The 25,905-nt window shown below is 45.5% G+C and overlaps 1 protein-coding gene across 2 annotated transcripts in view; it reads left to right on the plus strand.

Moving 5' to 3' along the window:
- Positions 1 to 23,271, plus strand: part of NDST2 (N-deacetylase and N-sulfotransferase 2) — a 136,558-nt gene extending 113,287 nt beyond the window's left edge. For both annotated transcript variants that reach the window (XM_064464971.1, XM_064464972.1), the window contains 12 exons: positions 5,804 to 5,891; positions 6,085 to 6,239; positions 7,733 to 7,918; positions 8,322 to 8,450; positions 13,539 to 13,721; positions 14,359 to 14,455; positions 15,814 to 15,937; positions 17,474 to 17,648; positions 17,907 to 18,077; positions 19,442 to 19,551; positions 21,066 to 21,168; positions 21,331 to 23,271. In XM_064464971.1, the coding sequence (XP_064321041.1) occupies positions 5,804 to 5,891; positions 6,085 to 6,239; positions 7,733 to 7,918; positions 8,322 to 8,450; positions 13,539 to 13,721; positions 14,359 to 14,455; positions 15,814 to 15,937; positions 17,474 to 17,648; positions 17,907 to 18,077; positions 19,442 to 19,551; positions 21,066 to 21,168; positions 21,331 to 21,456 (1,647 nt within the window). In that variant the 3' untranslated portion in view covers positions 21,457 to 23,271. The remainder of the gene's footprint in view (positions 1 to 5,803; positions 5,892 to 6,084; positions 6,240 to 7,732; positions 7,919 to 8,321; positions 8,451 to 13,538; positions 13,722 to 14,358; positions 14,456 to 15,813; positions 15,938 to 17,473; positions 17,649 to 17,906; positions 18,078 to 19,441; positions 19,552 to 21,065; positions 21,169 to 21,330) is intronic.
- The last annotated feature ends 2,634 nt before the right edge of the window (positions 23,272 to 25,905 follow it).

Genomic DNA, 25,905 nt, shown 5'->3' on the forward strand with positions numbered 1-25,905 from the left:
ACCATAACGCTCTAAGCAAACAGGCATAGAAAAAGTGCTTCCAAGCAGAGAGGTATAGAAAAATGGACCAGTTGTATACAATACTTATGTAAGGAAAATGCTAAAATATGCTTCATTTCACCTCAGGGCCCCTGTGTTTTGAGGTGCTGCAATGCTCTGAAAGCTTGTTTTTGAAGGATCACAATCTTATCTTGGACCTAAGCAGGCCCTGCATCCTCTAGTCCAAAGTGGCAGAGATTCTCACCTTTGTAGTGTTTGTGCACGTTACAGACCCAAGTGAGAGGACAGGAGATAGGTGCTAAACCTCTTGGAAACAAAGGCTGCTCTAGTAACGTTAAAAACAAACCCAGACAAGATAATTCCAAAAGATGCTTTGTTTGGGTTTTAACAGGGTGAAATGGAGGAATAATCTGTGATCAGTAAGCAGAGAATTTCAGGCAAAGCAGATAAAACCCAGATTTATCCATTTAAAAGAAGCTCTCTGATTGCAGAGCCATGAGAGGTTAATGAATTTTTATTTTTTGAAAGCGAGAAATAACTACATGGATTTGTTGATAGCCTCACACCATGGGGAGAGAAGGGGATATAATAGTCACAGAACAGCTGGCATTTTCTTTGGCCTTTTATATGAAAGCTGTGTTTCAGGGCTGTTATCTCAACACACAGCTCCTTATCTTAAAGCTTAGATTACAGCAGTCAAGGTAGCAGTTTGAAGTTTGGATGTTGTGTGAAGGTATAAAATTGAATCTGCTATCCCAGTGAGCCTGTTTGCCATATGCAGGTCCATGTTCACAGAGCTTCCCAGAAATTACTATTAAAAGAAAATGCTAATTATAATTTGAACAAGTGCATGCCCATGGTAGATATCCTGTGTGAAAGGGTAAATGTTTTTATTTGTGATGCTGAAAGAAGGGTTGAGTAGCTTTTTTTTTTTTTTTAATTAAAAAAAAAAAAAGAAATCATGCTTGCTTTTACTTTAAAGTTGATAACCCTTGAGTTCCTGTTTCTGCTGAAGGGCTGCAGCAGGAGCTTGCAGCCCTCAGGTGAAATGAAACAGTTGAAATTTGCACAAGGAAAACATTTTTCCCTTGTAAGGTTTACCAGAGATTCAAGCTGCACATAATTAACAAAACAAAATCTCAGAGAATCCCTTCTCAATTATTGCACATTCAGTCTTTTCTAAAATCATAATCCTCAGAATTTACCAAACCTCCATGGAACTAACCAACAAAGGCAAGCTATTTCTAATGCAAAAGGATCTGGCTTTTGTGACCCTTCCTGGTTGTCTTTAGGTATGAGAAAGAAGATTAAATAGATGAGGTTTTGCCTCTTTTGCTGGTAATCTCTACAAGGGCATAAACAGTGAGCAATCATTGCTAGCAAGTCTGAGAGCAAGCTAAGTGAAAATCAAGGACAGTCATTTCATTTTTGGTTATGAATGGTGAGGGTAGAAGAGAGAGAATCTAGTGAGGGTGATGTCAGCCAGCTCTTGCCTTTCTAAATCATAGAGGATTATTTTATCTGAAATGAAAATCTTCAGCAGTTTCTAACTTGCTGATTCTAACATTGTTGGGGAGGTAGAAACATCAGTACCATGAATGCTTTCTATTTTGACAGCATTGTTTTGAGGTATGCCAGTGCTACTGCTGGACAGTGAGAAAATTGCAGAAAATCCTCCTGAGAATATGCTGCCCAACATCCACAGGGGCAGTTCCTATGAAGAAGGTGTTTCTGCAGCACATTCCTACTATGTTTTGTATGAATATTTGAGAAGAGGCTGTCAAAGAACTCTTCTTTCTTCCTTCATTTCTTATCATCTGTTTCTCTTCATTTGTCTGTGTGCTGTTTTCCCAGGCTCATGGTATCCTCTCTTCCCAGCATCTGATTCTCAACCTTATTTCCCCCTTTTGCCTCCCCTGAGATAGGGGAGGTAATATTTAGGCTTTGTATGAAACAGCTAAAATATCTGCAAACGCTTTTGGAAGTTAAAGCTTTTATAGTTAAAAAAACGGAGTTGCATGAAGGTTGAGCCCCGCATTACTGCGATGCCACAGACACCGTGCCATTCTAGATTATGTCCTAAAGAGAGGGTACAGTCAGGGTGCTGTGGCTTCCCTCATTTCTTCCTCACTCCTAGAATTTTAATGCCACTAAGAGAGAGTTTTTTTCTTTCACTGGATGGCATCAACAGCTTGCAGTGACTGGTGAGTAAATCTTTGCAGATCCATCAGTGACATTATATAGATTTTTTTTTAACGTATTGCAAAAAAAGGCACGATTTTTAGCTTTTCCATAACATTTGCTTGGAAATAAATATTTATGAGCATTTGAGGCTATTAAAAAGCCTTTTTTAAAAGTAATGGCCATCAAACATCAGACTAAAGTTTAGACCTTTTTTGCATTGTGTCCAGAAACGTGCACTAGAATGTAGATATCTGTCACTTGGGCCTGCAGTGTGGCTGCCCCAATTAGGTACTAAAAGTTCAGGTCGTGGGTTGCAGAGGATGTTCTCTGATCTACTGTGACAAGCGTGAAGCAGGTCTGACCTTGATGTGGCTTATGATTTCTGGTGGCCAGTGCTGGGAATCTCTTGGACACCCCATCTATTCCTTCCTGGGGTGAGCCTTGCTGAGCTTCTAGCAGGGAGCTTAGCTGGGGAAGGGGCCTTCCTGGCTAGCTAGTGGGCTTGGCTGCATCTTGGAAGGATTTTTGGAATGGAAGATAGTTAGAAAACATAGAACAGAAACTCATGAAGGGATTGGAGAGCGGTTTTCTAGGGAGGAAACTTTGCTTTTTAGAAGTGAGAGATAGCTAAAATGCTAGCCTTCCGTCCCATACCATGTGAGCAACTAAATTTCTTAAATATGAACATGAAGATCTGTTTGCATCTGGCTAGCTATTTTATATCTTAATGGATAGCCTACTCCACATTTCTTGATTGCCTTTCGTTTAAGAATCTCAGAGCACATTATGGATATAAATGAAATGCCACTTGAGTCACCTCTAAGGTATTATTAGTACTCATATTCATCCTACTTTATAAAAGAGAAACACAGTGCAGAAGTGTCAGAACATAGAGAAATGCTATCTTCCCAGCTCATTCCCCCATCTGTATTGTTTCACCTTACTAGAGTTCACAGACCTCTTGGAACCAGTGTGCAAGGGAACAGCGAATGCATAATATGTTGAAAAAAACTTCAAAATATTTTACTTGGCTCCTTAGTCTCTTTCATTGTGTGTAGGGGAAAGACATTTCTTCAAACCCACGCCGTGCCACATTATGGATGTGGCTGTGAAAAGGACGCAGCATCAGCGGAGGGATGGCACGCAATTATCAATAACCCTGCCAGGAAAGCAGGACTCAATAGGGTTCCATAGTGTCAGAATTTCTGAGGCCCCCATGGTTCCTCCCTGCTCCCTCCCCGGACACAAAGGATTGCTGCCTGCTGGAGTAGGGCTTTTTGGGATTTATCATCAGACAGATGTGTCGCCATGGTAACCCCAGCCAGGCTTAAAATCTCCCTTGGTGCAGCGGAATGCTAAGCCTCTTAGCTGCTGTCTTTCCTCCCTCCACCCTCCTACCCGGGCAGGAGGAACTGGATGTGCCTTTCAGGGCAGCAGAGAGAAGTGGTGAGGCTTGGGACCGGTCTGGAGACAAGAAAATAAAGAGGCACTTTCCTGTAAGATACTGGGCGATGTGTTCAAGGTGCTGGTCTCAAATTTGACGCAGTATTGTCATCCAGCTGGGCAAATGGGTCCTCCTCTGTAGAGACGAACAGCTCTTAGTCTGTGCTCCGTGATGTGTGGGATGCGTCTCTGTGTCTTACGGGGTTACATGAGGGGAACTTGACCCTCCATTGCCTATTCTGGATCCTGTGCAGCAAAGGAGGCTTCAGCCATCAGTGCTGCTGCCATATGACCTTTTAAAAGCACTGCCTACATTTGTGATAGGTTCTGGAGATGTCATTTGCCATATGTTTCTCAAAATACTGCTCTTGGGTGGGGACTGTGTAAGGATGTGGTAGGCATGTGACCATGGAGGAGTTGGGATCTTAGAAGCTTGTCCCAGGCTGCACTGGATGTCGCTGTTGTGTGGATGTGGGGAAGAGGGAACAGGCAGTCTAAGTGTGCCTTTAGAGAAAAGTCTGAAAGTTCGGTTCCTTCAGAGTGAGCATTGAGAGTGTCTGTAGCACTGCAGAAATAATCTGTCTGGTCTTCCCACCTTGCCATGTGTGAGAGGTCAGGGGCTGCCTGCCTTGGGAATAAAACTGCTTGACAACTTTGCTCCAAGATACATTTGCAGTGGATGGGTGAATGAAGTATATTACAGAAGTCATCATTTTTGTATTAATGTGATGATCAGTGTTTGATCAACACTCTTGGAATACTAGTGACAGCAGTGATTTGTCAGGATACCCTGAAGTGGTAGGTGTCAAGGCTGGTCCCTCCACTGAATGAGAGTCTGCATTTGTGAATGCACTTTCACCACCTGGGGAGCAGTGTGCCTAAACAACGCCCGTGGAGTGTGAGCTGTGTGAAGGCAGCGGCGTGGTGCTCTTTTGTGCTACTTGAGGCACAGTTCTGCCCATCTCCCCTGCACAGCTTGAAAAGTCTGTATGCTTTCCCCATATTATGTACCGAGTTGCTTGTGTATTTGTATCTAGCCCAAGTCTGCTGTTGAGAGGTCATCACCTTCAGCTTGGTGCAGCCACTGATCCATTGCTTTCTTAGAAAAGCTATTAAAACCTAAACAACTGCCTGGGCAAGGACCATCTCTGTCACCTGCCAACAGCCTTCCTGCCAGGTCCCTGTTTGACAGAGAACTTCTCCCACAGGGAGCTGCACCAGTGACGCTTTCCCTGAAGCACGCGGGTAGCAGCAGAGCATGCATCTAATGGCTCATGTCTTTTTATTGTTTTCCAGCAGAAGAAATTTGACTGGAATTAGTTTGTGTCTTACTTGTTTGTGACATACTGAGCCTCTGGGGTTTTTTTTGTCAAGGCTGTCTGCTGTCTTACTCTGTACGCTGCTGGACCTTGGGGTTTGTGGCACAAGGCTCCTTCCCTTTGGCTATAGCAATTACTTTGGACATTTAAAGTAGACACAAGTGAGCAAGAGAGAACCTGTAGGAGATGTCATGGCTGTGAATGTCAGCTCCTCAAGGTTTTTTTTTCCCAGAATCCAGGAAACTTTCCTACAACAAAAGGATTTTGGTACTTTCAAGGGACCCAAAACGAGGGATACCTCCCTGCCATGGCAGGACTCCTTGCATGGGTAGTTCTGCAAATCCACCCTTCCTCTCTAAATAAAAACCCCCTCCCTTTGGATCACTTAGTTACTGTTCACTTACTGAGGTCTCTTCCTTTGTGCACCGTGTGTTGCCGCATCCTCCTTTTCATTAATACACAGGCTCAGAGAAAGGGCAGAGGTTCAATAGCAAAGTCCCAGTCCATATGGTAGAGGAACGGAGCATTGAGGTTGAACATGGAAAGAGTAAGGGAACTGTTGCTTGGAAGTGAGATTTATTGTCCCTTTGCCTTAGCACAGACACTCTGGGTCCTTCTCATTGAAGTGGAGAGCATCATCTGACTGTGGTTTTAAAGTGGCACCATTCCGTACAGCAGGACTACTTCAAGTAAAAACTCTGTGAAGCACTTGGCTACTCTGCTTCACTCCACAGGCAGCAATGCCTTAGCCCTGTTCCCTGGGATACCTCTTCAGACTGAACTGGGCACCAGTAGAGCACAGAAAAAATTGCAGAGCAACTGAATAAGAACATTTCTTTTTCCTTTCATTCAAACAGGCTTTACTGAGCACCCAGAATAAGCTGAGAACTTTAGTCCCAAATTTCACCTTCAACCTGGGCTTCTCAGGGAAATTTTACCACACAGGTAAGCCCCTGGCACTGCTTCATCCCAGTGCCTGTATATAGCCCCCATGTTCGTGTGTGTGTGTGTAACACATCAGAGAGGGCTTGATTCTCTGTTGGACCAACTCAGCATTGCAGGGGATTAGCCGCTGCTTTGAAACATTGAGCCCCTCTTCTGACTTCTGTTTTTGCACTTCCTTTTCTGCTCTCTGTAGGTACAGATGAGGAAGATGAAGGGGATGACATGCTGCTCAAACACAGGAAGGAGTTCTGGTGGTTCCCTCACATGTGGAGTCACATGCAGCCTCACCTTTTCCACAATGTCACTGTGCTGGCTGAGCAGATGAAGCTCAACAAACAGTTTGCTGTGGTAAGGGGCATCACAGTTTGTTTACTTTACAGTACTAATCCTTAAACATTCTTCTGGAATAGTTGTTCAGACCCTCCTGAACCCAAATACTAGTCTAGTAACTCATCTGCATTTAAGAAAGGCAGTTCTGAAAGTTTAGATTGGTGTGTGGCTCTCGCTGTTTTCAGGCGAGAAGCACCATTCTCGTGCATGCCTGTGCATTGGGAAGCGCGTCCTGGCACCTGCATGGCCCCAGGCAGCTCTGCTACAGCTCCAGGGTGCAAATCCCAAGGCTCTTGTTTGCTAAGGTGTGAACTTGTAGCATTATCATCCAAACTTACAAACCCTGGCAGTGAGAAAGCATTTCCTTTTTCATCCTTGCTCACTGTGGTTTGTAAGGAAGTCACCTGGTTGGTAGTAAAAAAACACTGTGTGTGCTAACAGCCCTACTCTGGCCTTCTCAGACAATGCTGAAGAAAGTTACTTATCTAGGAAGTTCAGGGGAAATTCCCTGGGTTTTGGCAGAGGAGCGGGAAGCCTCAAACATCCTGCACTGCTGGAACAATGTCTGTTTGATGCTGACAGGCCAGAGTTGAATATAGTGTACGTGTTTCTCTGAAATGTCCTCTTCCCCTCTCGTTTGGTTCTTTTGATTGTAATCCCCTTGGGAATAGCAGGCTACTGTCTTGTGTTCCCATGACACACGCGGATTAGGAATGATCTTGAATTCAGTGCACATTTGCAGCATTATAGAAACAATTTAGGCTCCTTCTCTTCCTGGTTAAATAACAGGGCAGTCTTTTGCAAACAGAGACAAAGCACAGAACACAATTACACATATTTAATGTAAAACAGGCTAGCAGTGGAAAGGAGAAGGTTGTTGCTTCATTTAGGGGCTCTGGTTTTATTGTACACCACTAGGGCAGAGCTGTCATCGTTCGTATTGTTACCAGAACCACATAGTGGAATTAAAACCCATGAAATTCAGATATTTCCTGTCATTTTAGTATAGCTCCAGGCTGCATACCTTTACCCTCAACAGTCTCTTGCTTCATATCTGCTTTTCTCTGAATTGCTAGAGACAAGACAGATTCCAGTCATCATATTCCTTTCCTTCTGTATCAGTTAAGGAAATTTTGTTTTCCTTCTGTAGTGACTCAGATCTAGGCATTGTGGGAGTGAGATATGTCACTTAACAGCATTGATTAGTTTGTAGTAACCGAGGAGCCTAGCCTGAGTCTTGTGAATTAATCTGATTTGCACACCTGCAAGCTACAAGGCCATTCTTACAGCAGCCGTTACCACTGCTGAACACCCTTGTTGAAATAGAATCACCCTTATATTTCTATAGATGCATAAAACAAGAAGTACAAGCAGTATTTCAAGTTTCCTAATCCAGAGTGTTTCATGTTACTCTGTCACCTTGCTCCAACTTGGAGTCTGTTGCTAAATATGATCCTTATTAAGGATATTTGTTAAATATTGAGTGATCAAGCTGCATATTCTGCTTCCAGGAGCATGGGATTCCCACAGACTTGGGCTATGCCGTAGCCCCCCATCATTCTGGGGTTTATCCTGTCCACACACAACTCTATGAAGCATGGAAATCTGTTTGGAGCATCCAAGTAACAAGCACGGAAGAATACCCACACCTACGGCCTGCCCGGTACCGGCGTGGATTCATCCATAACGGGATCATGGTGAGCACAGCTGGGTGAGCAAAGCCCACTTTCCTGCCCAAGGGACAGTCTCCCAATAACCTGCATTAGAGACATTAATATCACCAGTGTTTCCAAAATCTTCAAATTAAGTAAAGAGAAAAAACTTAACTAAAGCCAGTTTTTGTGTTTCTCGGTACAATCCAGACATACTGAACGGACAGCAAAACCAAGCACAAGAAGACTAAATCGAGATCTCACTGACTTTTGTTCGCACTGTAACGAGTAAATGGTTAGGAGGAATAACAAGAGAGTCGTCCAAACCTATGTCACTTGTGTCCCTTACTCTTTATATCAATCCACAGAGTGCTGCTTTGATACAGTCACATGTAGATTCTGCTGCATCTTCCTCTTATCTAACTTTGCTTTGCTCTGATATTGCCAGGTTCTGCCTCGACAGACTTGTGGTCTTTTTACTCATACTATATTCTATAATGAATACCCCGGTGGCTCAAAGGAGTTGGACAAGAGCATTCGTGGTGGTGAACTCTTCCTGACGGTGCTCCTGAACCCAGTAAGTTCATCTGAAAGGGGAATCAGTGCACGGGTGTCTCAGCTTATGTGCCCGATGTGGGAAAGAACTAGATCCTATGGAGGACTGAGTATAACCACCCATCATGGTGTGGGTATCTCCAGCATGATGCTAAAGAGATGCGAAAAAGAGGACCAATGAAGTACTTGGTAGGTAATTCTGGTTTGGTTTACATACTGCCAAGGAAGCATCAGTACTGAGTATTGACAAGTGCAATACTCTGCAGATAGAAACTAGACAGGGTGACATGCTGAGCATGGCCCAACGTAGAGTGACTGTTACCTAGGCTGCTGCATCTTCATGAATCGGAGGTGAGATGTGCCTTGGCTCCTTCTGTTCCACCCACTTCTGCTGCCTGTTGGCTTCTCCCCGGCTCACTGATGAGTTTTCTGCAGAATAATTGCTTTTTCTGGGCTTCAGTTATGGGGTGTTCTCCCCTTTCTTTCAATAGGTATACACTTGAAACAATTTCTGCGTGCTTTTTTGATGTAGCTGTTGCCCTAAGGCATTTTTGGGACATCTGGGTTTAACACAGGTGTTTCTTTTTCCCTTTCAATACTTGACAGTTCCATCAAGCCACAAAGCTAATGTAATACCTTCAACACCCTGCAGTCCCTTCCCAGTTCTTAGCCACGCTGGCAAATCACATGAGCTTCTCACTTCCCATTGAAGCTGGGAAGATGTACTAGGTGGCAAGAGATACAAAAAGAAGCAGTCATTTTTAGAAAATCCTGAATGGATAGAATTAGGAGAAGCTTTCTAGCCCTGTCCAACCACAGATCACACTCCCTTGCATTCCTGTGTGTTGGCTGTAGCAGGAAGACATGTTGCTCTTTTTGATTGTACAGGAGCTTTCTCAATTCCCCACCTGAATTTGTTTCTTGCTAAAGCTGATTTGGCACCTGTTGTCCTCCCTTTCTCTGAATGGTTTAGATTATGTCTAAATCAGGTTTAGATAGTGATTTTAGAATGTCTACCGCTATAGCCACTCCTGAATAACAACGACGTTTAATCTCTTCTTTTCTTGTGACTTCCAAATTTCTACCTTCTTCTCCTTTATACGTATTTTCCACCAGTGCCTGAATATGGGCAAGAAGTCATGCAAGCAGATCTGAGAGAAAGTAGGTTGTTTCTGACAAGCTTCCTAGGTGGGAACCCTGGACTACTGGTCCCAGGCATTGTTTGTGGGATTTGTCATCTAAAATCAGTGGCCTTGCTGACCATGATGTTTTCTTCCATTCCCTCCTTTTGCATCTTGATTGCAGGGTTGAATACACAGCTTTAGCCCTTTTGGTTGGGGCTATAGAGGCTCAGTGAATCAGAAAATCAAGCGTTTTCCCTCCATGAACTTAATGTTTTCTTGTGTCTTGCTTTTCCTAGTGTTTAGTGCCTCTCTACTCCTAGAAGTGGAGAATTGTGATGGTGAAAAGACCTTCGCAATGGGCTCTGGGTGCATCACACAAACAGGCTGTAGTTTACAAACAGGCCATGTGTTTCTGAAGGTTAGCCTGTGACCAGTTCTGGCTTGGTCTATGATCTGCAGAAGTTATGGGTCTATAACGGCCCTAGCTAAAAAGCTGTAGGTATTCCTACTTCCAGGTCTGGAAGCCAGCCTTCCGTCCCTATCGCCTGAGACGCAATTGTTATCTTTATATGCAACAACCAAATCTACTTGCTTAATAAAAAGTCTGCAATAAGGAGAAGGCTATTCTTTGCATTATGTGACCATTGCTTTTCTGGATGAATTTGACCTTGTTCCACCTCATTAATTGTCAGATCTTAAAGAATACTTGCAGAAATAGCCACTGTGAAACTTAAGAGCTCTAGGTTTCTCTTGAAAAACCAGTTGCCAGACTAATCCAGAGATCATTGCTGGTCTAGGAGGCTGTGCCAAGGCATTTATAGAAGCGTAGTTTCTAGAGCTACCCATTAAAATTTGCTGATGAGCATGTGACGGTTGAAGCAGCTGGTAGAGATCTGTGATCCAAAAAGTTTGGGAAGATTGTGCTCTGGTACAGGATGAGCTTATTTGCCAGATTCACTCTTGGCTTTTTGTGGTGACTTTTAAAACTCTTTCAGGTGCCTTCAGATGTTTCCAGCGTTTACACTTTTTCTTCCTTTTGGCAGCGGAGCATTTCTCTCTTTGTCAGCATTGGAGTACTGTGCTCTAAGCTCCTCTTCAATGCTCATGTTTGCACAGTGACTCAGACCCTTGCACTCCTCCCCTCACTGATAGAGCCATCTCACGGACCTGATAGAAAGCTGGCCAGCCCCAGCAGTGATCCGGAGCAGACTTGGATCAGGCTCTTTCAGTCCTTTTTGGTGCTTCCAGCTCCCTTTGAGTGGGTATACGCATGCAGGGGTCTCCAAGCCTGTATGCGTATGATTACCTCCACAGAGCAAACAGATGATGTTTGATCTTCTGACTAGTGAACAAGGTCTGATGTCAGAAAGGAGAATAGCTGACAGGCTGCCGTGTGCCCAGTTGCTGTTTCCCAGAAGCAAAGGGCATCTTTATGATCACTTCTCACAAACACTTTTGCTCGCACTACACAGGCAGGTTACTGCTGTGCCTACAGCTGCATGGTACATATTGCAAGGATGCTCATACCCTCCTGTATTCTAGGCTCTCTGTGACCTTTCCTCTCATTTTTCCTCAGTGTAAAGGAAGGGAAACCATGGTATGCTGACAGTGGAAGGGAGGGGGAGAAGAGGGAGGTGTTATTACCAAGCTGGTCCCCCAGGGTCACTGGGTGTGGATGGGCGGGAGGGAGAGATGGGGCTTGAGTGTAGCTTATGTCAGAAGTAGTGCTCAGAGCTGTTTTGGCAGCAGTACCTGTGACGAGGCAAAGCAAGCTGCCAGGCCTTGTTAAACAGTGCACGTGTGTTACAGGACATGACTGCACGCTCAGAAGCACAGGGAAATGGCTCTTCGGTTGGGCTTGCCTCATCTTCTCCTAAATCCAGTTGCTTGGGACTGTTTGCAGGTGACAGCATTACCTGTGTGAGCCATTTTAGCAAATGTAGTCAGTCTTGAGACACAGTTGCTAACCTGGATTTTTTATTTTGGACATCCTGAAGAGGCCCCAGGTGGTGACCTGCATCCTCCCTGCTGCAGTACTTGGTTTATGCCAGTGAGCCAGATGCTTCATGTAGTAAATTCTTCCTTAAATATTTCACTAGCAAGTCAAAGGGATGGGCCACCCTTTGCTGTCACACCACCTTCCTGGTGTCACCCAGAATGGGCAAAATACAACATGAGACATATCCTTTTGCCAACTTACGTGCTCCATGGCATGGCCCTGCAGTTACCCAGAAGATCTTTCTGTCCTTCGCTCTGTGTTGTATTTAGCACATCCTCCTTACACAGGAGCACCAAGCACACACTGCTCTTTGAAGTGTAGGTGCCAGAGCCTGTCTGGCAGGGCCTCTCTGTCAGCTCAGTAGGAAACCAGAATTGAAGAACTCACAGGCAGACAAATGTGTTAAATCTTTTAACTCTGCTCACTTTCCATGTGTCCCAGAGTCCTACCACTGCTTTCAGTTGCCTGCCCAAAGACCCTGGGGTGCGAGCACCTTATAGACAGGATTAAATTCATTTCACAATGTCTTGGGGATGGCTCAGGCACAAAGAGCTGCTACCTATCAGTACCTCTCATCGCACAGAGTCTGGTCCATGGTGACACTGGGCAGAAAACTGATTTCAGACCTCCCAAGTGCCAGCAAATGTCTTCATCCCAAGACCATCTGTCTCCTGCTTCCCCCTTTTGTTTCTCCCCTAGTGTGAGTGGGAAAGCCATTCTTGCCCCCTTCCAGGGAAGCCTGTTGTTGCCTGCTGACCTTAGCTGGCATCATCAGGATTCAGCCCTGAACTGTGCAGCAATGGGTGCCCCTACTGTGACTGAGGTCTCTTCCCCTGTCTGTGCTAGCAGCCACTGGACAGGGAGTGCTAAATAATCCATGTAGTCATTCTTCCATTGGCCTTAGTATTCTGCTTTTGTTTTGCCAGCTTCTAGCCATGGTGTGGTTTGTTTCTGGCAAAGTGCTGTTGTGTTGCAGGCACCGGGACGCCCAATTCCATGGGGCCTGTCACAGCCACACACCAGAGTCAAGGTGGCAGCAGTCTTTTGCACTCTTTTCCAAAAGTTAAAATACTGAAAACAGACAGGAGGGAAATGTATCTGCTTGAGAGAAGAGGTGGCTTGGCAAGGCAGAGATAGCACACCAGCTCCTGCTGGGGGGCCACTCCCATGGGTGCTCAGTGCTACTTTGCCTGAGGGTTTACATCCTCAGGCTTGGCAGAATGTTTCTCAGGGGCTGTCTATGCTGAAGGCTCCTGCGAGCTAAAAGCTTATCAACTGGTGTCAGTTCCTAGGACAACGTCCTAGTGCAGTGTCTCTTTGCAGTCTGTGTTCAGATCCCCAGGTATGCTCGTTTGTATTCTGAAGTGTGAATTGCCAGTTGTTTCTTTACACTTGAGATGTCAACACCAAAGCGAATGAAAGCTGACAGGCTGCAGGCCTAGAAATAACTCCTGTGAAAACTGTCCCTTGCGCCACTGTGCCCTGGCCTGCAGCGTGCTGCCCCTCTCCCTAGCCCGCTCCCCTGCCGTAGCAGGCGCGGCAGCTGGGGAGACTGCTCTGTGTGTGGCTCGGGGAGAGGAAGGGAAGGTCTTGTTCTCCCATGAAAGAGGCTTTGCAAGGTTCTGTCTAGGAGGGCGTCACTGACTAACCCTTGTTCCCCATAATGTTCCAGAGCACTTAAATGGGATTTTGAAACTGTTCTGGACTCATATCCAGGGCTCAGTTATCACCCACCCCCCCACACCATTCCCAGGGGTTACTTAGAGGTCTGTGCCCCTCCTCTTCTGAGTTCGTCCTGTCTTCTAAGCACTACATTTCTTCCATTTTTCACCAGGTAGTGCTGTATCCTGGCGGATGGACATTCATCAACTCAGACAGCCAGGGCAGTCTGAGATATAAACAGCCCCTTGCTGACAGGGGAATCATGCTAGGAGGAAACAGTACTGTTACCTGATTTGCCAGTATCCCATGTCTTTCCTATTTTCAGATCAGCATCTTCATGACCCACCTATCCAACTATGGGAATGACCGTCTGGGACTCTACACTTTTGAGAGCCTGGTCAAGTTTGTGCAGTGCTGGACCAACCTTCGCCTGCAAACACTGCCCCCTGTCCAACTTGCAAAAAAGTACTTTGAAATCTTTCCCCAGGAGAAGAATCCCTTGTGGCAGGTGAGAAGGCAGCTTTAACCTCTCCTAGTGGTTTTCCAAGAGGTATGCAGGGGTGGCTGTCGTAAGTGGCTGGGGGCAGGCTTGCAGGCATTTGGAGCATTAAAGGGCTTATATTAGATCAAGCTGCTGTGAAATGTTAAGTGTGCGAGGAAGGACCGTGTTTGGTACTGGAGGAGCTTGCAGGCATGTTAATGTGATTAATCTTAAAATAATTTCACACTGCAGAATTCATGTTCATTAAATAAAAACCTGCTTATTCCATTTTATCCCAGTGCAGCAGCTCTCTGCATGGTAATGAGAGATTAAATTAACTGAAGGTGATAGAGTTGTCTGTCTGCCAGAAGTTCACAGATGCTGAGCTGTACTATCTGGTAGCCCAGCCCAGCATAGCTACAGAGGGCAAGGCCTATGGTTAACACTCTCAGAGGGACTTGGGCTCTGTGTCACTTTGGAGCTTTTGAAAGCATGCCCCCAAGTTTTTACTTAACTCTTCTTGATGCCTGGCAGAGCAGCAGTATGGCTGTGAAGTGTTCTCCATAGGCTAATAGCATTTTCCTGAGAGGTCTGTCCTTTGAGCTTTTCCTCCCCTTTCCATTAGCTCCTGTGGTAATGCATAATCCCATCACTTGTGCTGCAGAATCCCTGTGATGATAAGAGGCACAAGGATATCTGGTCCAAAGAGAAGACATGCGATCGACTCCCCAAGTTCCTTGTTGTGGGACCTCAGAAAACTGGTAATGTGAATACTTTATCTAAAGATGGATTGCAGCTTCCATCTCATTCCTTCAGAGAGGAGAGCTGGAAAGGTCTGTGTTGTAGGTCCGTATGGCTGGCCCTTGTGCAAGCTGCCAAATGGTCGCAGAGGACATTTCAAAGAATCTCAGATTTGTTCTAACCTAAATCTGGCAAGTCCATCAGTACTTCGCGTCCTGGCACTTTCCTTGGCTCAGTCCTTATTCGCAGGGAAAAGCCCTACCTGCAGAGTTGTGTTTTGGCTTTTCCACATAAGGTCAGAGAATCTGTGACCTTTCTTAGTGTGTCACAAACATAAGTTGTCAGCAGGACTAAATGCACACGCTTAGCAGAGGTTACGATGAATGCCCCCTAGTGCTTTTATTGCAACAGATCTGTGTACCCGCTGCATGCTCCATGTCACTGTCAGTGGGAGGTAGAGATTCTCTTTTGTCTGACCTGCTTCACCACCTCTTGACTGCTGTGGCATTGTGGTTGGCAGCAACATGGCTGTATGTGCTGTCCTCAGGAGTCCTTTCTAGGCTGAAGAGAGCAAAATCTCTTCAGCCAAAGGCAGGTCTTCAAACCTTGGCTTTTTCTGTAGTGCAGTGAAACGGCAGCTGCCAACCATGCACAGCAAACAGTGATGCTGGCCTTGGGAGGAAGCTTTTCCCAGCTAAGCTGCAGTCTCCCGCCTGTGTCACTGTGACGCTCTGTTGGTGTGTGTGCAGCATGGGCCCCCCTGTATTATGGCCCAAGCTGCTTGCAGTGGCACAGGAAGACGACACTTCTCTTGGCTGATTTATTGGCCTGCTGGAGGCCTTACAGCTGTGTGCTGAGCAGGATTATCAGGTTTGGCTGGGTAAAAGGAAAACATCTACAGAAGAGGCAGGCCAAGGCATCTTTAGCTGAATTCTCAACCAAGGACACTAATGTCCCTAGCACATCTCCTTCCCAAGCACATGATACTGCTCTGCAGTGCTCAGACCACCTCGCCTTTGGCAGGTATGGGTTCTGCCACATGACAGTGTGGCTGTGCCACCACAGACAAGAGGCGTGGGGGTAGCCCAGCCACAGAAAGAACACAAGATAGCTGACATGGGTGACAGCTGTCTTGCTAAGGAGGTGACTGAAGTCAGCTGCATGAACTGAAACATGGGATTGAACTGCTGAGTCAAGTTCAGTCCCAAAGTACTTAGTGTTGCTGCTCTTGCAACCTGCATGAGTTAAGGGGTGGGTTAGCCAGGCATGGTAGGATTGTGCCCACTTGAGGACTGTTTTTTTTTTTTTCAGTGTAAAGCCTTTTATTCAGTTAAGCATTATGTGTGACCCAGGTCCCATTAACTGGTTCCTGTTACAGGCACAACAGCTGTGCACTTCTTCCTGACCATGCATCCAGCTGTCACCAGTAACTTCCCAAGTCCATCCACCTTTGAGGAGATACAGTTTTTTAATGGACCCAACTATCATAAAGGAATCGATTGGTAAGAATCCTGACGTGTGGTCTTCTGTAATAAGGTGCACCCATGTTGCCTTCTCCTTAGTCTCTCTGTATGTCCACTTCAGCAGCCTTAGTAGCTTCTCTATTCCTGAACAGCTATGTTCATTGCTATTGCTCAGCGCATGTTCTCCATTTTCCTGCTAACCCAACTGCTTAGTCCCAGGAGCAGGACAGGTAGTTTCTGATATTCGTGACTCTTTGCCAAGAGATTTCTGGGCATGATTTAGCTTTAAAAATTCAGACTTTGTTGAATGCACTGCTGTCATGAGGTTTCTTCTTCTTTGACATGCAAAACAGCAACAGCATGCTCATTAAAAAGTTCTTTGTGGTTTCTAAGTTAAGACAGCAAGGACAGAGGGGACAACCTCTGTACTGTTGTTCTGGGCCCTTCAGACTTAACAGAGATGACGCTGCATTCCTTGCACTGGCTCCGGTTTCTCTTTGGCCACATCCATACCTTGGTCTTTACCTGTACAAGTATGCAATTGGCAGGGGAATACTAGTGGCATTATAGCGCTATTCGCCACTATGTTTCCAGGCAGAGAAATCTTAAAGTTGTTTCTTCGTTTCCCCATTTTGCTTCATGCTCAAAGCATGCACTTTGGGTCTACCGTGGCACTGTACTCCCTCATGTGTGGCTCTGAGGGACGGCTGTGTGGCATTAAGGCATTCTGCCATGGGATTTCTTTGCCCATAAGCTGTGGGAGATTTTGTCTGACTTCTCTAATCATTCAGAGGACTGTTGAAAAGATACTGGAAGGTGGTTGGTACTTGGGTGAAGCTCAGGTGAGTCAAGCGCTACAGAGCAGCTGTACTAGCTGGCAGATAGGCTTAGGAAGCATAGGCTTTTATGCGCATCCCCTGGAAAAGTCATCCAACTTGAGTGTAGCATCACATGCAAGAGGAGAATCTTCATGTTTAGGATGGAATTTGAGTTTCTTGAACAGCTTAAATTTGAGCAGAGACCAGTCTTCCAGTGCTTTACAGAGTCCTGTTTCCCCATTAACCACTACCTGACCATTATACAAATGTCTTACAGTTTCTGCTTTACTAATTTTACAAGCTCCTGTGAGGCAGAGCAGAGCTCTTGACCCTATGTCTCAACTATGAACTGAGGTACAACGAGAGAAACAATTTAGACAGATCTAAACCAAGCAGTCAGCGGCAGGGTGGACCGCTGATTCTGGCCTTATTCTTGGGACAAAACCTCTTTTCTCCTAGGGCTTGCAACTAGTACCCTACCCTCAGCCTTTTCCTTCCACTGCCCAAGGATTGGGGAACACACTCTCAGCAAAATACTTTCTTACACTTTTATCATTTCCAACTTCCTATGTTGTGCTCCACCACCCCTTTCGAAGTCACGCCTCTGCCAGCTCTGCACCCATTTGCCCATTCATTACATTACTGGGGAGGTGCAGTTGTTCTGTGACCTCTGTCTGCTGAAGAGGAGCAAGGGCATCATCTTGTCATGTGCCATTTCCCTGTTGGGCCACACTGCTCACCAGCATCTGTTCGGCAGGTACATGGAATTCTTTCCCATCCCCTCCAATGCCAGCACAGACTTCATGTTTGAGAAGAGTGCCAATTACTTTGACACAGAGGTGGTACCAAAACGTGGTGCAGCCCTGCTGCCTCGAGCCAAAATCATTACTGTTCTGATCAACCCTGCTGACCGAGCCTATTCGTGGTACCAGGTAACTTCCCTGCGCTGCTCGCGGGCGAGGGCCAGAGATATGTTCCAGTGGGGTGTGGTAGAAAGCCTGGGGCAGAAAGCTCATGAATCCATTTCCAGAGAGGGGCCAGGGGAGATGATGCAGGCTGCCTGCAGAGTTTAGACAGAGTTACAAACAAAAGCATTGGTGGGTGGTTGTACCTAGTCAGTCGGGTCTGCTCAGAGATGTGTAAGGTGGAATTTTGTGTCCCTGCTCCTAAATTCAGCTTGTGTTTTTCAGCACCAGCGTGCTCACAATGACCCTGTGGCGCTGAATTACACTTTCTACCAAGTGATCTCTGCAAAATCCCAGGCCCCTCAGGAACTGCGCAACCTGCAAAGCCGATGCCTGCTCCCTGGCTGGTATTCAACTCACCTAGAGCGCTGGTTAACATACTACCCCTCTGGGCAGGTAGGAGGTTTGGCAGTAGAGGCTTTCTTGGAGGCTCTTGTAGGTTCAGTGGAGAGAAGGAGAACAAACTGAATACATGCATGTGCTCTCCCCCGCCACCCCGCGTTGTTTTCACTTCACCTTCCATCTTGTCTTTTGGAAAAAGACTCACCACTTGCTACTTCCTGTTATAGGCTGATAAGAAATCAGGCTGGAATATGCCAGTTTTGCACTTTACTGTATTTGTAAAAGTAAATGAGTGCAAGTATTGTGATCTCCCAGAGAGCTCCACAATATTGAGAAGTTCAGCAAAGGCAGCAGTGTTACCACTCCCTTCCTTTCATCTTGGCAGCCTGCAGCCCAGGGACCCTCTTCAGGCCCAGTAGGTGTTCAGCTACTTGCTGGGGTTTCACTGCTTTAAAGAGAGGCTCTTGGACACTGCCATTTGTTAGTTCCCATGTTGTGAAGCCTTTAGCTGTCTGCTGAAGGGAAATTCCACCGCAGAGATGTCAGGATTCTGTTTTGTGTATAAATTTGCAAAAAGTAAATTAATAGACAATATAGACCATTTCTGTGTCTAAATTCCCAAGAAATTTATAAATTGCCACACATTGTGAGTCAGGATGTGTTTTTTCAAGTTCCTTTCTGCTGCTGGGGTTATCCTCAGACAGTCTATAATCCAGCAGAGTCTTATAATGTCCATTTAGTCTCTCTTATTCTCTGCCAAAGGAGCAGCCTAAACTGTACATGATAGACGTGCCAAGACTAAAAGACAAGGGAAAACATTCTTGGGTTTGTGTCTCATTGCCTTACTATTCCTGGAGGTTACTGCTGTGAGAAATTATAGAGCCAGACACACTATCCTTGTACGTATTATAGGTCAGGGTCTCTCGTACCTTCCCCAGACTTCAGTTCATGTGACTATTTTTCTGTTGTGTTCTTTGGAATAGGTAATTTATTAGCACAAATGTTGTTCATTATTGTCTATCATATACGTAACAGGAGAATAATGATAGGTTACAGAAGAGTACTTAGCACAAGGGCTGCTGACATCTAAAAAGAATACATGAGATTTCCAGAGACACTCTGTAAATGATGCTACTGCTGGGCCTTAATGCCCAGTTACACTGGGCGTGGCCAAAGGCAAATTTATTAAGCAAAGCCTGTTATGATCTACTGTGTTATAGTATTTGTGGCCTGTATCGTAACTTCTGTCTTTGGTGACGGATGGGCCACATCCCCACACTGTGTTGCTCTAGAATAAACAAGATTTGGCAGCCTTTACTCACATGCACAAAGGCCAGGGGCAGTTTTGAGAGCCAGGAAGCTCACGGGAGTCATTCAGCACAAGCTGTTGTAGGCTGAGGTGGCTGCTGTCTTTCCAGCTTCTCATTGTGGATGGTCAGGAGCTGAGACACAACCCTGCCTCTGTAATGGACAACATCCAGAAGTTCTTGGGAGTTACGCCGCTCTTCAACTACACCCAGGCCCTCAGGTAGGGAAATCGGTTTTGGGAGGATGCTTTCTTAGCCAAGTGTGATACAAATAAGCACTTGATTAGCAGAATGCTTCTTATCTCTGACTACAAGACCTGCCAAGGTTTCAGAGGTATGCCTAACCCTAAAATCAGTTCAGATAGCATGAGGTACTACACTAAGACTGGAATAACAACTTAGTCTTTCCAGAAGTTATAGGGGAAGGGGTGTGTTTTGGCACCGTCGTGGAAGAGCATAAAGTTGCTCGCAGCACTAATTACAATGTTCTCCAGTTTCAGAAAAAGTGCTGGAATTACTAGCACTCATTATGCTTTGTGTTATACCTGCATCTGACAGAAAGTAGAGGAAGTATGATATAAAACTTGTGACAGGCTGCTCCCATCTTCAGCTAGATGGAGATGAGGGACACATTGCACAGTTTTGAGGTAAAGAGCCTATTATTACGGAAGACATGGACTTGACGGGTGTCCAGAGCTATGTTAGGAAGCACTAGCAGATGCACTACCTCACTGCTACTAAGTTGAAGAACTAACGTTCTTCACAGCCATGCTGTGATCTTGCCCGCAGTGCAAGCGCAGTGAATGTGACTAGATTAAGGGCTAGCTGAAGGTGAACTGTGGCCATATCAGTCTTCAATGGAAACTCTGCAAGCCCACTAGAGATCCTGAATACTGCTCTTTGCAGCTGAAACCAGTGTTTTCACATCATCTCTGCAATCACAGCCTATGCTAGCTGAGGGCAGCAGGTGTTGTACGTGTATACAGGCATACAGCAATTGCCCTTTCCACTGACAGTAAAGAGAGGAGAACCAATTCAGTTCTCTTCTACAGCTGGTGTCCACGGGGGTGGCACATGGCTCCCCGGAGGAGGGCAGATTTGGAGAACTGACAGATTACTTGAAAAACCTTACTTCCTAAAGCACATGTCATGATAGTAGATGGACTATTTTCAGTAGTGGCAGTGGCTGGTACCCTTCAGCCAGGGTCAGAAAAGAAATGGTATTGGTCAGCTTGCCTCAGAGCTGGGTAGAGCTACGTGCTCAAACCTCAGGCTCAGCTTTGGCCAATTGAGAGGACAGGGCAGACAAGACCAGACATGGTTCCCAGCATTGCCTTATAGCTATAGCAAGGTTTTAGCAAGAGAAGAAAAACTGATACTTTAAACAGTGAGGGGATTCTCTAACACTTTTCAACTAGAAAGAGGAGATTTAAAAGAATGTACATACACTAAAACATTGTTTATTATTTCCCCCCCTGCCAAAGCTTAACAGGCAAATACTGTGACACCATATTACCTCTGAAATTTGCATAAAGCTGAGTCACAGTTGTAATTTCTTGTCAAAGTATTCAAGTGCTAAAAAAAATAAAAATTGAACCAACACCATAAATAAGCAAATAAAATCTAAACCCAATTTTTAAAGCATGGAAATGGGAAATACCTATGAAACTACTTAATTTCTGCTGGTAGTAATTGGGCATTGGCCAGATCTTTTAAAGACAAGTGTCCTTTTCAGATTTGATGAAGCAAAAGGATTTTGGTGCCAGCTGCTAGACGGAGGAAAGACTAAATGCCTGGGAAAAAGTAAAGGAAGAAAATACCCTGATATGGATTCCTCGGTGAGTAACTGTCTCAACTCTGTTGGCAGCAAGGGATGTAGAAACATCCCAGAAACCCAACCTGGATTTTTTTCCTACCACCTGTGTCCTAGATGACCTGCGGAACGTGTGCTGAGGGTAACATTTTCTTTCACACTAATGTGGTCTGTATTTTCCACACAGTCACGGCTGTTCCTAAGAGACTTCTACCGGGAGCACAACATTGAATTATCCAAGCTGATGAACAGACTTGGACAGCCCCTTCCAACCTGGCTCCGAGAGGAGCTGCAGAACGCCAGCTGGAGCTGAGAGGGAGTCCCTTGCCCCCAGTGCCACTGGGATGTGTGGTGCTCCAACACGTGCTATGATGGCATCGCTTGTCAAGCAAAAACAAGTGGACAAATGAACATGAGCAGAGAATGTGCACGTGGCGCCTTTCTCCACCACTGGGAAGGGCTGCTGCCTCTGACTCTGCCCTGGGGCATGGAGGGCAAGTCACGTTCTTGAGTATTAATGGTGTGTTACACTTTGACTTTTACTTACAGGAAGGATTTCGACTGCCTGCCCTACTTTGAGCGGCGGGGGGGAGAGAGAGAGAGAGAGAGAGCACGGTTAACACTTTATGTTTAAATTACTCTTCTCCATATATGAAACAGGCACTAGCTGGAGGGTTAATGTGTTACTCCTCTGAGTCCAGAAGTAACGACTTAAGAGGTGAGCTACTGAGGCCACTGCTGAGCAGAGCAGCAGCAGCTTAATAAAAGGATAATCTAGTCCAGTGAACCCCAGCTTTTATCCAGTAGTCTGTTTGGCAGCAGCAAGGTACAAGAATGCCTTGTTCCTCCCCATGCAGAGTACAGTGGCCATGATCGTTACGTACAGTGCCACTGTGTGTGGCTGTTGGGGACTGCACCTTCTTGGAGACAGATCTATCAGATGTACAGATTGCCTCTCCTAATCTGCAGCACTGTTGGTGTGATACAGTGTCCAGTGACTGGGCAGTGGGAGATAAGGCAAAGCTGCAGATACGGACACAGAATTGATTTGTTATCTTAGGGAAAAGGTTGCCATATGTTGCGACGTGGCAAGTATTTCTCTGCAGGGACTTCACACGTTTCAAAAGATAACCAAGGAGTAGTATGTCCCCTTAGAGCACATCAGAGGCATGTGTTAGTGGAGCACAGCAGCTGGGGGCAGCAAAGCTCAGGTATTGTAATGTAAGGCTGATGCAGCTGAAAGCAGACAGTTCAGTTCCCCATGTCTGATCAGCTTAAAAAAAACAAAAGCAATATTTTTCTCTTTCCAACAGCTCAAAGGCCCCCACCACATACACTGATAGCTAGCACCTGTTTTAATACCCCTGCAGTCCAGCAATCCAAGGGGAAAATAAAAAAAAACCCACCCCAGATAAAAGTATCATTCCGATATAAAGGGAAGGCTTGGAGTTAGAAGTGGTTTCCTGTATCCAGAAGGGGCGGTTCAGTTTGCTACTTCTGGGCATGGTCAAGTAAGTACACTAAGGTGCTTTGCCTCCTCCTGCAGTCGCTGGATTATTATTCTCAGAGGAAATGCTCCGTCGTGGTTGTACACGTTTTCTGTTGCTGAGCCATGGGCTTCTGGAGTTGTGTGGGCCATCACCCCTCCCTCCCAGAGACAGATGGTCCTTGGAGATTGCTGCAGTTCCAGAGGACAGAGGGGCAGGATCCATACGAACACAGATTATGGAAACTTCCACAATTGTCATGAGCGCCTTTTCTTCTAGCCAGAGAGAGGTTGCTTCAACCAAGCTTTTCCATTGAGCCTTAGGTATTGTGTATTTCTGAATGAATGGTGCATTTACCGTTGTATGTAAATGTATATAGTATGCAATATAGTATTTTATTTCATGTGCCCTTGGAAAGGGTTATTTTGTGCAGCCAAAAAAAAAGAACAGAAAGACTAGAAACCCCTCTCTCACTCCTGTTAGAGAGAAGAGCCCAGCTTCCTGCACTGGATTCATGTATAGCATCATTCACATTGAATGATAATGAAGAAATTCTTGGCTCTCGAAGCTGAGCACAAGTGTCTGAATAAAAGCTAGAAGTAGTAGTAAGTGGAGATTCAATAAATGTACTACTTATTTTTCTTCTTTGTGATGATTTGGCGTGATGTCATGGACCCTAAGCTGGCAGAAGGGTAAGAAAATCTGGATAACCCTACTCCAGGCCTTACAGCTGATATTTGGGAGGGCAACAAAGGTGTTTTTGTAACAACACAGAAAGAGCATCCTAAGGTTTCTTCCTCTGCACTGAATCTGTAGGCTTGCAGAAGCTGGCACAGCACACAACCTGTAGTAACTCATTCATACTGGTTTGCACTAGTGATGAGTTTTGGGCCAATTCCTGGCTCCTGGAGTAGTTTCCAGCTGCTATGCGGCAGCAACAGCTTTGCTGAGCAGCGCCAGTCAAGGTGCGCGCCGTTGCCTGGCCTTGGCCGGCAGCCCACAAGCAGACCTACCAGAATAAGCAACCTTAGGCTCAGCTGGAAGCAAAACATTGTTTCAATAGTCATGGTTGTGACAGCTTTATAAAACAGCTGTAGCGCTCTCACCTCACCAAGAACTTCACAAGTAAACACACACAGAAGCAGCAGAGCAGCTATTTTTACATGCTGCTACAGAAGGAGGAGTATCCCAAGACCAATGCTACTGCTGCTCCATTAAACACAGTTTCCTGCTCTTAATCCATTACAGGTTGTCACTTATGCAATTACTTCATGCGTTGCCTCTGACTGTGGTACATCTTTGAGGCGATGGCTTCAAACATTAAAAAAAAAAAAGGATACCAGGAATAAATGTTGGGAGGGGCTCACTAAATGCCAGGGTTATTTTACGGGTGCTAGTCCTTCAATGAAGGCAGCAAAGGGCAGCTGTGTAGGCTCATTATTTATTCTTTCCCGCCCCCGATTGCTTCATTTCTGTGCTATGCTAGTTCTTACTGCTTATGCTAATGGCAAACCAATCACCTGCTGTGGTCAGAGCCAAATGTAGGGTGTCCTTATCTGATTTAGCTGATGACGAGTAATTTTCAAAGCTGCTAACTCCCTCTGACAGCACATTACTGCAGCAGTTACCCTCATGCCAGACATCCCTTCAAAGCTGTGGAAACACACACACCCCCCCAAGAGCAGCGCCCATACGCAGAAACGCTGTGCTATCAAAAAGCCAACAAAAAACTTTTTTCAGGTGAGCTAGATACACTAGTTACTAGCTACTGACGCACTAGGCACTTACACATTACAGACCCTCACACTTCATCGTGATAGTGGAAACAAACCTCATTGCTTAGTAACAGACCTTTCATGGTAAGCAGCTGTTCACGTCTAAGACAAGGAAACCAGTAAGCACAAAACATATTACCTGAGAAATATTTTTTGTAATGTGCTAAAAACAGTTTTGTAGGCTGAGGCATAGGAAACTGACCCTTTAAAAAAAAAAAGAGTAATTTGACCCAGGTATCAGAAAGGCACGCACATGTAATAGAAACAGGAGCCAGGTCAGGGCATGTCACTCTTCAGACCCGGAAGGGTGAGCATGTGCAAAAGGTGAGTGTTGGCTAAACAAACACTAGGAAACAAATATTTTATTTTATTTTTTAAAGACAGCCATTCAGTGTGCATATATACCAACCTCAGAAAAGACCGCTCAGCATAGGAAGCTGGAACTTACTTACAACTTCAAAGATTCTTAAAGAAGTGGGCTGCTGCCTCTTCACTAGGTACAGGAACTACTGGTACAAGTCCCAACTCTAGGGTAAAGGCATGTTAAGGGAACTGGGGGAATCTCTAGGTGGCAGCATGTATCAATCCTACATTTTAAAAAAAGAAAAAACAACAATCTGAGCCCTGAAAACTGCAGTTCTCAACTGATGCTGGCCCTGCAAAGGCACAGGCAGCTCCTGGACTAATAAGACTGACACATGAGCGTCTAGCTGTATGAGGCTAACAAGCAACTTGATTGAACTCCGCCTGTTGTTTTTCAGCCCTCACACTCGGTAAGCGAAGCCTTTGACTCCTTGCTGGCTGTTTTGCTGTATCAGTAGTAGCATGGCAAGAGCAGCAATGACAAACTGGCCTGAAGATGCCACATGAAGCTTAACCAAACCTGTTCGAGGCCCCTTGCTGACCCCCTGAGTGGCTCCAGTGCAGCTGCGAGCAAGACACCAAGACAGTGGCATCTAAACACACAGCTGTTTCCAGCAGGCTGCCTCAAGCCAGGAATAAAACCCCCCCTCACACTACAGTTAGTTTGTTTCTTTCCCCTTTTCTTAAGGGCTTGGGCAGGGATGGGCGTGGGTTGGGGGAGGTAAACTGATTGATTATGAATGAATTCGTGCCTCTAAGAAACACATTGCGAGCTGGTTTTGCTACAAGCAAGTATTCCCAACCTGCATCTCCTCTACGCTTGAGAACGACATAGAAATAAGTTATTACTCAAGCATCTGGTTTAGGCCTTAAAGAGCAGGTTTCATCCAAGATTCTATTTCTCCCCATTCTCCTCTACATAGTCTAATCAACTTCTGCAGTCTCTCCAAAATGCCTCTCGATGAGCATGTACGTAACGGTGACACTGCTCCAGCAGTGAAACCCAGCTCATGTTTATTTCAGTTAGGGTACCACAGGATCATAAATTAGGCTGGTCTCTGAATCCCCCAAAGTCAAGTCACTGGGAAAGCGGCATTTCAGGACTTCTAGACCAAGTGTGTTGACAGCAAGGCCTAC

This window comes from Phalacrocorax carbo, chromosome 13 (genome assembly GCF_963921805.1).
Source record: "Phalacrocorax carbo chromosome 13, bPhaCar2.1, whole genome shotgun sequence".
Taxonomy (NCBI): domain Eukaryota; kingdom Metazoa; phylum Chordata; class Aves; order Suliformes; family Phalacrocoracidae; genus Phalacrocorax; species Phalacrocorax carbo.